This window comes from Hemibagrus wyckioides, linkage group LG08 (genome assembly GCF_019097595.1).
Source record: "Hemibagrus wyckioides isolate EC202008001 linkage group LG08, SWU_Hwy_1.0, whole genome shotgun sequence".
In the NCBI taxonomy this organism is placed as follows: Eukaryota; Metazoa; Chordata; class Actinopteri; order Siluriformes; family Bagridae; genus Hemibagrus; species Hemibagrus wyckioides.
Genome location: NC_080717.1, coordinates 6,722,923 through 6,735,219, shown reverse-complemented (window position 1 = coordinate 6,735,219; position 12,297 = coordinate 6,722,923). Strand labels below are relative to the sequence as shown.

General features: G+C 37.0%; 1 protein-coding gene across 1 annotated transcript in view; it reads left to right on the top strand.

The window, feature by feature from the left end:
- aff2 (AF4/FMR2 family, member 2) overlaps positions 1-10,053 on the top strand; it is a 254,016-nt gene extending 243,963 nt beyond the window's left edge. The window contains exons 18-21 of the mRNA XM_058398044.1: positions 562-655; positions 901-950; positions 2,647-2,879; positions 7,021-10,053. Of these exons, the coding sequence (XP_058254027.1) occupies positions 562-655; positions 901-950; positions 2,647-2,879; positions 7,021-7,142 (499 nt within the window). The 3' untranslated portion in view covers positions 7,143-10,053. The remainder of the gene's footprint in view (positions 1-561; positions 656-900; positions 951-2,646; positions 2,880-7,020) is intronic.
- The last annotated feature ends 2,244 nt before the right edge of the window (positions 10,054-12,297 follow it).

Below are 12,297 nucleotides of genomic sequence, written 5' to 3'. Positions count from 1 at the left end.
TTGGATTTCTTATTCATTTGAGCTGCAAAATTCGAGAGGGTAAAACGAAGCTTTTGCTCTGATTTTGGAGATAAACTCTGATCGTTATCAATTCACAGGTCTGAAAAAGATCCCATGTGATAATGTAGTGTGTGTCAGAGTGGAATTTCCTTTAATGGTTGACTGGATTTGCAAAAAAAGAAAAAGAAAAGAAAGAAAAGATGTGTGGCAGCCTGTTACGAAACCTGACCTAGATCCAAGTGTCCATGAGTACACAGTGTTACAGCTCTAACACGAGGAGTCTGCTCTTATTAGAATTGACAGAGGGCTAGTTCAGTTTCATGGGGCGGTGCATATGTCCCGAGCATCTGGTGTCTCACAAGCATTGGACTGAAAGGTCAGTCACTCCACGCTACTGGCTGTGTCCTAGCCAACACGCTCCTCCATGCACACCAGGACGAGGTTTGTTTACCTGTTCTCCAGTCACATCCCATCAAGATCGTTCTCAAGAAAGCCGCCAGTGTTTACCCGTGTTTGTTCCGTTGTTTTGTATAACCGTCGCACGTATTTCCTTCTCCACAGCAATCGGTGTTTATCCCTGCTGTACTTGCGGATGTTCAAACTGAAAAAGGATCACGCGATGAAGTATTCACGCTCCTTAATGGAGTACTTCAAGGTGACACATGATTACACTGCATTCTTTTTTTATTTATTTTGTTTATTTTAGAAATCACACGGTCTGGTACATTTTGCTGCTTTATTAAAAGTTGTCATTTGTTCGGTTAGCGTACCAACGAGTGCCATTAATTATCGGCTCGTTTTGTCAGAAAGACGGTTATGATTAATCATGTTTGAGCGCTCGATCATGCTCCGTCAGTTCACTTCATTTTTTTTTTTATTTATTCCTTTTTCTCCCTACAGAATTCGTCAAAAAGTTCTCAAGCACCTTCACCGTGGGGCTCCAATGGAAAGTATGTCCTTTCTCTACGTCTCAGAGTTGTGATTGTTGCAACCAAAATTGTTTGATTCTTGTTGTTCTGATTTTTCATAACTGACCCTGGTTCTATTCTTGACATGAAATCGTTCCATGTCTAATCAGCAGTCCAGCTTTGAGGACTATAAACCCCTAAATGCGAATCCTATGTGATTTCTTTCTTTCAGTTTATTAGATATGCCACTGTGATGTTAGGCTAGTATTTTATTCAAAAAATTTCATAATTACATTTTTAATCAATTTTTAAAATTTAATACATTTAAATATTTTACTGCCCAATGCACCCCGGTTGCCCCCCCCACACCCCTCACCTCACCGGGCTACCTCTATATAACATTAGATGATTAAACGGATTACGACGAAACAAATAAATTGGGTGTTTTCCTCCATTTTTGCACAACAAACAGGAACCAAAGTAGTTCCTGGGGAACTGAAGAAAAGGCGGACCACCCGCACTGTCGGCTTGATGTAGGGGATTGTTCGAGCAGATAGTTTGGCTTAATCACTTTAAAACATTAAAAACATTTCAGATCACTTATCGTAGTGTTAATATATTTGCTCTATACATATGTTCAGGGTTTATCGCTATCCCTATCATGTAGGGTGACTGTGAGCAAAAAAGATGAACTCGAGGAACACGGGAGCTTTTCCATGCCAACACCATGGCAACATAATGCTTGGTGCAGGCTGAGGAGGCATGCTCTGTTTGTGGGAGTGTGTGTGTGTGGGAGAGAGAAAGAGAGACTTGGCCTCTGGCTGGACACTACACAGGCCTGCTGCTCTGCAACCATCGCACCTGTCAAAACCAATTAGCTCCGGCAGCCAGAGCCTCCAGCCTTCTCTGCTACGTTACCAGTAAAGAGAGCTTTCTAATCTTCCCCTACCTGCTGATCAACACCAGCTCTCTTACACACACACACACACACACACACACACTCTCTCTCTCTCTCTCACACACACACCTACTCCCCCGCTCTCCCGTCTGCACTTTGTTTACCTTCTTTACCGTCATGAATCTTTTCTCTCCTTCCTGCTGTCTCTGCTGTCTTTCTCGTTCACTGATGGTCTGTTTATTTGAGTAAAAACCTGCACTGCCCCAAGAATGGGCCTTGCTGTTGACAGCGAACATAATTTAGCCCCGCAGGGCACGAGAACGGTTCAATTTATCGCTGGATTACAGGCAACGTGGCTTGATTGTTTAGGTTTAAGCACTGAAAGACGGATGTGTGCGTGTATGCATGTGTGTGTGTGTGTGTGTGTGTGTGTGCGTGCATGTGTATGCGTGTTTGTGTGTGTGTGTGCAGACAGAAGAAAAAAGTAGCCTTGCTTGTGTGCAAGAAAAGCACCAGGCTTGATGCTAATAACAATTTACAACAAACTAAACAGCTAGGCTAGTTTTCTTTAAAAGAAATAAATAAAAAAATTATTAATTGAAATAATAATAATAATAATAATAATAATAAATAAAAAATACTTTCGTGCAAATCTAATAGCATTAAGAATAAATAATGGCACCCTGCTTCATGGAAGGCAGCCCAGCATACCAATTTGCCCTTAGATAATAATTTAAAAACAGCAGTAAAATAAATAATTGGGTTAAAAATGTGACATCAGGGTATTTCCTGCATTATTCCTCCACTAATATTCATTTTATCCCGCTTCGTGTCTATCAGGACTACAGGAACACCATCTCCCATGTCTCTGAGTCCCTCCCCGATCAACTCGGTCAACAGCAACACCGGAGCCATGGTTTCCTCCTCCTCGTCCTCTTCCTCGTCCTCGGGCAGCATCGCCATCCCGCAGCGCATCCACCACATGGCTGCCAGCCACGTCAACATCACCAACAACATCCTGCGCAGCTACGAGCACTGGGACACGGCCGACAAGCTGGCCCACGAGAGCCAAGGTACATACCCTGCCAAAACGGTTCAAGGTCTTCGAGTCTCAATGCGGAAATAATATCAACAGTGACATATTGATTAATACTGAGAGCGCAATTTTTTATCATCATAACACAAAAGGTCATATATCGTGTTTCTACGGTAAGAATGGGATTAAATGGGGTTGAGGGATGAGATTGTCGAAATTAGGTGAAATCTGATCCTGTTTTCTGTTTAAAAACCAGCAGCTGACCAGCGTTCTGACATTTTTCGAATTCATTACAGTCATAAATGTGCTTTTTCTTGGCTTGGGCACTTTTCCTAGACACAGTGTTGAAACAATTGTCTCTACAAGTCTACAGTCTAATTCGTTTTGTTTTTCTGTTCTTGTGCATCGTGCTGCATTAACTGTCTGATTCCTAGAACCACAGCTAAGTTGTCGGTTTTAGAGAGTTTTTTTTTTTCTTTACTCCAGGCCTGGGATCCCATAAGACCTAAGAAACAAAGCTGTCAGATAGGAAGCTACTGATACAAAGGTCAAACAGAAAGAAAGGTCATGTTCATTACCGTGGGAGTGTTATACTGGAGTTGGCACGGTGCTCGCTGGTGGAAGCCTGTACTGTGATCATTGCTTTCATTTGAACAAATACTGTTGCGACGTTTACGCAGGTAGATTTTAGGGAAAGAGAAGCAATTACATCGATGAGAAATCATTGTTAAATCAGTGCAGGAGAAGGATTGGTTAGAATTTATGTCTGAATTTGTTACCGAAATTGTATTTTATCGGTAGTTGAGACGTGAGTAGTGGCAGTTTAATCTGAAAAAGTAACTAGGTAATGTGAAAGCTGTCATGTGACCAGGAAGCGCACCGTTGTCCAGAACCTGAGACGTCCTCCTGTAGGACGTGGTGTGAGTTCGGTTGCATTGGAACTGTGTCACGATTCCTGTGAGTGTCAACATAACTCAAAGATCATACTTGAGTCTGCACTTGTTTAGGAAGTAAAGTAACCTGCGTGTGTGTGTGTGTGTGTGTGTGTGTTATAGTTGTTGAAGATTTCATTCATTTCCTAAACACATCAGTATAGTGGCAGGGTACAGAAGAAGTGAGGAGCCTTGCTCTTACTGCACATAATAGCACCGAAATAATACAAAATATGGAGAAAATATGGTCAGTCATGGTGGTGCAGTCGTGTCCTCCATGCACGATTGTGACGAGAGATTCAAGTGAGTCTGAATCTATATTCGGACCTCTACAAACATGCCCAGTGTATAAAGTGTCAAATTATTTATTACAGTGAGCAATAAACATTTAAACAACCAATAAAGACGCTATAAAAAGCAGTGCATGTAAAATAATGTGTATTTTTTGGTAGGTTGCTTTAGAACTTGCTCCAGTTTATTATTTTATTTTATTTTATTTTGCTTTATTTTGTTTTATTTTCATTTTATTTTATTTTATTTTATTTTATTTTATTTTATTTTTTTATTCTGTGGATTAAATCCTAGAAATGTTTTTTTTTTTATTTAACAAAAAAAAAAAATCTTTGTAAGAGAATTTATTGAGAAAAAAAAAAGTATTAGAAATAATTTCAAGAAATTTCTAATAGCAATAAAGCATCAGGCAGAAAATCAGCATGGACTGTATATCAGAATTTATATACTGTAGAAATTGTCAGGTTGTGTCCCAAATGTAGTCTTCTACACTCTGTACTATGCACTATAGCATCTAGTGTATGAATTTCAGAGGGATAGAATCGTCTCAAATGGACCACTAATGGTTTTTTAAGCTGTTTCCCAGTCGATGGTAAATGATGTCTAACGCTCGTAATGCGACGCCGCTAGCTTAGGCAGAATATGATGCATTTTTTAAAATGTTGAAAAATAAATATTACACATAACGTGGGATAGTTTAAAAGACATTAAAACGATGTCTTGTCCACCGGAGTGTTGTCGGCCATCTTGTACATTTTTTCGAAGTCGCCTCGTGGTAGCCCCGCCCCTTTTCCACTACATACAGTTAAAATGAAAATGTATAAATGAGTGGATTTCAAAATCATTAGCCTCCGTCATAAAATGAACAAAAATACAATATGAATGAAACATTTTTTAAATGTGGGTTTAATTATAAACAAAAAAACAACAACAGCAGATGTATAGTTTTTATTTAACCCAATATTTTAACTTAAGGGATTCTACTCTTCTACTCTGGTTTCAAAACTATTGGCACCCTTTAACATAAACTAGGCATAGCATTTCTATCTTTCATGATGGAATTGTCAGTGTGGATGCACTACTCACACTATATGGACAATAATGTAAATATAAAGTGTAGAATAATGTAAATGTATAATAATGTAAATACAGTGTAGAATAGTGTATAAGTGTGCGTTTGGGACGCTTTTCCTTGAAGTCAGGGATTTAATCCTGCATCTGTTTTAGGATAATTAACATTAACACAATTTTGACCCAGTATGAGATGGAAAATATTATTCCACTGATGGATATCTCTGGGGGAAAAACACACTAGATTATATCTAAAAAAAAAAAAAAAAAAAAAAGGAATAAAAAATGGTTTCTTGAGTGACATCGCTCAAGAATCATAGCACACGAGCTAAATCCTTCAAGCTTTTCATTTAAGTGAAATGTCTTTTTTGGCTTTTTTTCGCCGTAGAAATTCTGCTAAAAGTCTCTAAAGCAAACATTGTTGAACTCTTAAATCCAGAATATCTTTGCAGAAAGGATTCTACTTTTCTATTTTTTTTCCCCAATTCACAAGGAATCATTTTACATTGATTCATTTCGCAGACGCTTTTATCCAAAGTGCTTTGCGAGTGAAGTATAGCGCACAATCCATTCTGTTAGTTGCACAGTCGAGGGTTAAGAGCCTCGCATTCATCCTCGACAAGCCGCAAAGTACCCGAGTGCTTCCCACGTCGGCGTGCTACTCGCTCATTAGGCCTGATTGGTCTTCTTTTACATCTTATCTACATCTGTCAGAGGTTGAAAAGAGAACTGGCCCTTTTCACACATTAGCCTTATCAGTGAGGGAACGTTTGTATGGACCGCTGGAGACAGAGAGGGCCTTCGTAGCGCTTCAGGTTTGATGGGGCTTCCTCTGTCATTTCCTTTCCCTTCTTCCTCTAGAGAAGGCTAATTAAAAAGCATGGGGATGCTGAATGTCACGTGTGAGATCTCTCTGACTCTGAAGGCTTAAGTCTGAATCTCTCTCTCTCTCTCTCTCTCTCTCTTTCTCCTTCACTGTCTTCTTTCATAATGAATTAAATTAAGGCCAGCCTTTGGTTCAAAAAATTCAGCCATGTGGATATCTTACTGATGCAGTAAAACAGTAAAATATTTTCAATTACTACTCTGGTAAAACCAAGAGGTACTTCCTGTTTATCACACCTCTCTCCTCTTTCAAAAAAAGCAGAATCCCTTAATTTAGAACTAAGTTAAAATATTGGATTAAATTAAAAACTATACAGATGTTTGAATTGGCTTATAAATAGTTTTTTTTTTTTTAAATGTTTTATTCATATTATATTTTTGTTCATTTTATGAATGGTGCCAATAATTTTGAACCCAAAAACCCACTAATTTATACATTTTCATTTTGATTGTAGTAATTTATAATGATTAAAATATCATTTTATATATATATATATATATATATATATATATATATATATATATATATATATATATATCATTATAATTTTAGAATTAATTTTATAAAAATCAATTAGATTTTTTTTAAACTTTTTCTCCAACAATTTTAAAGTTAAAGTTAATTTTAAAGTTAAATGTAATTTATACATTTTCATTTTGATTTTAGTAATTTATAATGATTAAAATATCATTATATATATATCATTATAATTTTAGAATTAATTTTATAAAAATCAATTAGATTTTTTTTAAACTTTTTCTCCAACAATTTTAAAGTCAGAGCTTTAAACTACAGTGACAAATCCATTAATTTAATTTTTTTTAAATAAAATATTGACTTTAAATCAAACTTTAAAGTTATTTCAACTCAAAACATGTTTTGGGGTTTTCTTTATTATTTATTTTATTTTATTTGGAACGCATTTTGTCTTTGCTGAGTCACGAAGGGTGCCAATAATTTTGAACCTGACTGTAGTGTTTGTTTCTTTTTCCCCTCAGAGTTCTTTCAGGAGTTGGACTCAGTGATGGAGCCTCTGACGCAGCACAGCAGCATGACTGACCTGGTGCGCTACATCCGCCAAGGACTGCACTGGCTCCGCATCGAGGCCCATTTGTTATAGTGCTGGAGCTTTTCACTGTGCTCTCTTACTCTCTCTCTCTCTCTCTCTCTCACCCACTCTCCTGCTCTCCTTCTCTCTTTCTCTCACTCCTGCCACTCCTTCCATCACTTCCTCCTTCCACCAGCACTGCCGTCTCAGAGTTGCTCCTACGCAAAACGGAGCTGAGGAACGAGTGGAACCCGAGGTGCTGTATGATTTTCTGGAGATCTTGAGCACATGGTGAAAGAACTGTGAAAACTGTCATTGTGTACAGAACAAGGAAAAGAGAGAGAGAATACGCTTTTCTGCGTATAGCAGCTGGTACAGAGGACACAGGAGGTCATGTGACTCGACCGGGCAGATCGTTGAGACGGGACAGTATCTTTTTGAATCTGCTCTCTCGTTTTGTACAGTGTACATTATTTCCTATAAAGTGAAAGAAAAGGGCCAATCAGGTGCCCCGTGTGCAATCCTTCTCTATGTCAGTATTGTTTCTTTGTATTACATGTCGACGGCTTTATAAAATGATTGTGAAGGGGGTCAAAGGAGTAGGAAAAAAAAAATAATCAAAAGAGATCCATCGTTTTGAGGAAAACTCCACCCTGAATGACTTGAATATTCATATTTACAATATATTTATAATTAACCCATGATCCTTAGTGGTCTATGATGATGTCACATATTTATTCCGTATTATATTTTCTGGACATTTAAAGGAGACTCCCTGCAGTAAGGATTCATCTCCATCGACAGAGCGTGATGCGGCGGCGCTTTAGTCTTGTAGTCTGTCCAGCTCTTTTACCTCTCCATCTGTGCACTCTGCTCTAACAGGTCAGCTTCCAGTGTTCCAATCTCATAGAAATCGCCATAAATTAGCATGACCGTGTCATATAACGTTCCTTTTCTGCACTCCTTCTACATCGGATTTCTGTTTAAACATGAAAAATAACAAGAAGCTCTTTTGTATTTCTGAGATTGCTGCACTCTTTTTTTTTATTCCCTACAATTAAACCCCACTTTAGCACTGTCCTCACGTGACACGCTGGCTAAATCCTCGCCGCATCGACTCCCAATAGAATCGCTCTCGAAAACAATCACAAAAACATTTCTAAATGTGCTTCAGGGTGGATTTTTCCCTTTAAATTCCCCCTTTTGTTAAATTTCTACAGTGCCATAATAATTAACATAGAAACGCTCACACTGGCTTTATTGCGGATCTGGTTATTCTAAGGGCGCCACACGTCTAAAAATTGTCCGAGGGTGTCGAACGGGCGTTGCAGTTGACTTCTCCAGCACACACACACACACACACACACACAGGACAGCGTCGTCTCCTTGACTCAGCAGCTCTTTTATCTTTCCGATATGTACCATACTGACTGTGTTCTATATGCCGACTCTTTTACTCTTCGATGTTTGCATGTTCACAGAGGGTGTTATTAGATAGTTCTAAGAGAGTCCAAGCATCATTAACAATTCTTAAGAATCCTGTGCTGTATTTTTATTTTTATTTATTTTTAATTTTTTTTTTTTTTTGTGTGTGTGTGTCTCGTCTTGTCGATTTTCCTGGGCAGGCAGCTTGTTTTTTTTTTTTTGTTTGTTTGTTTTTTTCTTGTTTTTTATTTTTAATTTTTTAAAATTGATTTTAAATTTTTTTTCCCAAAATCAGTTTCGTGCCTAAATTTCTTCCTTCCCCTTCCTAAAAAAAAGCCCTCCTTCCTAAATAATTTGAAATTATTAGTAGCTAACCTGTAGCTCACGAACGTAAACGTCCTTTTCTTTTGTGTTTTTATTTCTTTTCTAGCAGTGGACTCTTTATCGCCGGTATTTTACTGTTTATTATCAGTAGTACGCTGTTGACATGCTGTCAGTGAGTGAGACGTTTCTCCATGCCATTCTGTTCCGAATTTTCCGCATAGGCGTGCATGAGCGTGTGAGTGAAGTGCGTTAACGCATGACCGGGGGTCAGATTCTCAGTGGTGGCGTCAGCTCCATTAAGCTTATAGGTTTCACTGAGGGTCTTGACATGTGTTTGTGTGTGTGAGAGCGAGAGAGAGAGAGAGAGAGAGAAAGAGAGAGAGAGAGAGAGAGTGTGTGTGGGCGTGAAAAGTGAATTTCACCAAGAATATACAAAAGTGCCTGCGTATGCAATGAGAATTTATTAGAGTCTATATTTAAGAACGAGAATGAATTGAAAAATCTTTCCATACCATATTGGTATATTCAGCTCTTTTTCTTTCTCCTTTTTCTTTTTCATACAACCACAATTATTTATTGGTGTGCTTTCTACTAGTGATGGTGATTGTTTTTTGTTTTGCGTTAACAAATTTCAAAATGTAATGACATCTCAACATTTCCGACCGCATCGATGCTCTGATGACGCTTGAAAATGTCTCTCTCTTGATTTTTCCTTCTGATGCAACACGAGTGTAAAAAGTTTCCATCAGACAAAAAAAAAAAAACAACAACACTAAAACAGGAAAAAAAAAAATAAAAAATCAAAGCTACGGTCGCAGCACTGCTTAAAGTCTGACTCTCCTTAAGTTGTTATTTTTTTTTTCCCCCCTCTAATCCGCCTCTGCAGGAAAATTACGAGTGTTAAATCAACAGCCGGAGTGTGTATGTGAGATCAGTGTAAATATCCAGCGTATTCTGGAGGCAGTTTAAGAGCGGAGGTGTTCGTTTATCCGTGGTGATTTTACCGTTTGTGTATCTTTCTACGGAGCTGTGGGTTTTATCACACAGCAATCCGCAAATCCCCGTATAGTGCAATATAAACAATCTTAAAAATAGCTACCTGTAAGCACTAGTTTTATTACAAGAGCACTACAAAACTCGCATGCTTCCTGCTCTTGTCCAATCTACAGAAATTTGCATTTACAATTATTTCTTTTCTTTTTTTTTTAATGAACAACACATTATACAGTACTTTTATCTACTTATCATGACGTTTTCATTTTTTTACTTGAATATTGTGGATCACTTGTTGGAACAGCCCTCTTATTTCTCCTCACCAGCCTCTGTTATTTTCTTATTTCTTACTTTTTATTTTAGTTTTAGTTTTTTTAAAGAAAACACGGTAGAAAAATGTATAGGAAAACTCTAGCCCTAATTCATAAATTCTTTTTTTTTTATTTTTTCTTGAAGTTTTTTCCCCTCTTATGCCACAGCAATTAGCCCGGTTTTATTATTATTATTATTATTATTATTATTATTATTATTATTATTATTATTATTATTATTATTATTTTTATTATTATTTTTATTACTATTATTGTCATTATTATAAAAAATATATATTTTTTTTATTTTTATTATTATAAAATATATTTTTATTATTATTATTATTAATATTATTATTAATAATAATAATAATAATATTTTTTTTATAATTTACTTTCTATTATCACTTTATAAAAACTTCATAGTTTAAAGTCTTTCTTAAATTTTTTATTTGTTATTATTATTTTTTTTAATCCTAGCGTTGACCGTCGCAATGGCAGGGTCTGCTGTTTGTAGCAGATCATTCGATCTGCATGATTTGGCACAGGTTTTTCAGGCCGGATGCCCTTCCTATCACAACCCTCCCATTTTTATCCGGGCTTGGGCTGAGAGTTAACTCTTAAGTGGCTGGGTTAGCTCCCTGCCTGGGAATCGAACCCGCGGCAATGAGAGCATGGGATCCTGCCACTGGACCACCAGGCCATCTCTCTTAAGGTTAATAAGTCTATGTAGCTTGTCATGTTACTGAGAAACTTGAGTTTGAATGTGAGAGACAGAATTCTCTCTCTGGTTGGGAGAGGAAGAACATCACCATGACTACTCCTGAGCTTGTTTATGAGGAAGAGGGAAGAGTGCACTTTTGTCTGAGTGAATTAGAGCCTACGAATAAGGTGAGCTGGCTGGTGGGCAAGAACTGTCGAATCCCAAATTGGGAAAACAATTGAAATGTGAAATTTCATGCAAATCTATTTATAATATTGCAATGAAGCGGGAAAAAAATGTGAAGTCTAACATTTGAATATACAGAATTCATAAACTTTTTCCAAACTCCATAGATAAAGTCTTAATGAATTATTAAAGCTTAATGAATTTTGATTTAAATCAAAATTTACGTTATAAATAGAAAGCAGTGCTGGTTGCATCAATAAACTGTATATTGATTGAAGTACAGATTAACATACAGTAATTTAGAGGCAATTTTCTAACCTCATCAGAAGCATTTTTGGACATTTTGATGTCAATCATGCTGCCTCGAGACTAAAGGAAGCAAGGAAAAACATGGAGCAGTTTATTCCCGGTCTTGTTCAGTCTTGTTTTTTTGTCTCCTTATGTATAGTACAGAGTGGTGCTCCATCATTTGTGTGTTTTTGGTGTTAAACATCGTGTCAGATTGAGGTGTTTGCGTTTGACCTTACTCAATCTGTTGCCTTGAAGCGTTTCGCAGATTTCCATAACCTCTTATCCGCTGCGGATTATTATTCAGAAGCCCTCCTGCTACTTCATTACGTTTCAATTCAGTTTATTTCAAGCACCATTTGGAGTGTGGGTTTGTTTTGTTTTTTTCCAATTTCTGTAAAGCCGTGTGTACAGCTTATCAACGCTAAAGGGATTTCGGAGAAAAGAAACACATTTGCTTTACTCTACTTCCTGTTTTAAAGGGATTGCTGGATGATTTTTCCCACAATATCGACATCTTTGTGCGTGTCTGAGCTTACAGTAGCATATTTGACCGGAAGCCTAGACGAGCTCATGATACAACAACAACAAAAAAAATTCCGATAACTTGTGTTCATTTGTTTATTGATAATTTTTCTAAAAAATGTATCAATAAAAATTCCATCATTTCTCTTGTAGTATCTCTATTATGTATTTCCTACATTTCCTACATGTGATTAGCAGGATAAAAAAAAAAAAAATGTTTAGTTCAATTGTAAATGTTTCTACAACTGTATAAAAAATAAACTTATAAATGTTTTTGTTTTTTTTTTTCCTGTGTGTAATCATTATATATGGATTCAGCTCAGCCTCACGTGTATACGAGTCTGCACTTTTTTCATTATGTTAATCGTTATTAACACTGCAGGGGGGGGGGGTAAAACACACACACACAAAACGAGTGCTTATGAAAACGTCAGTAGAAATTTGAACAGAAAATGTTGAACCATCCCTTTAA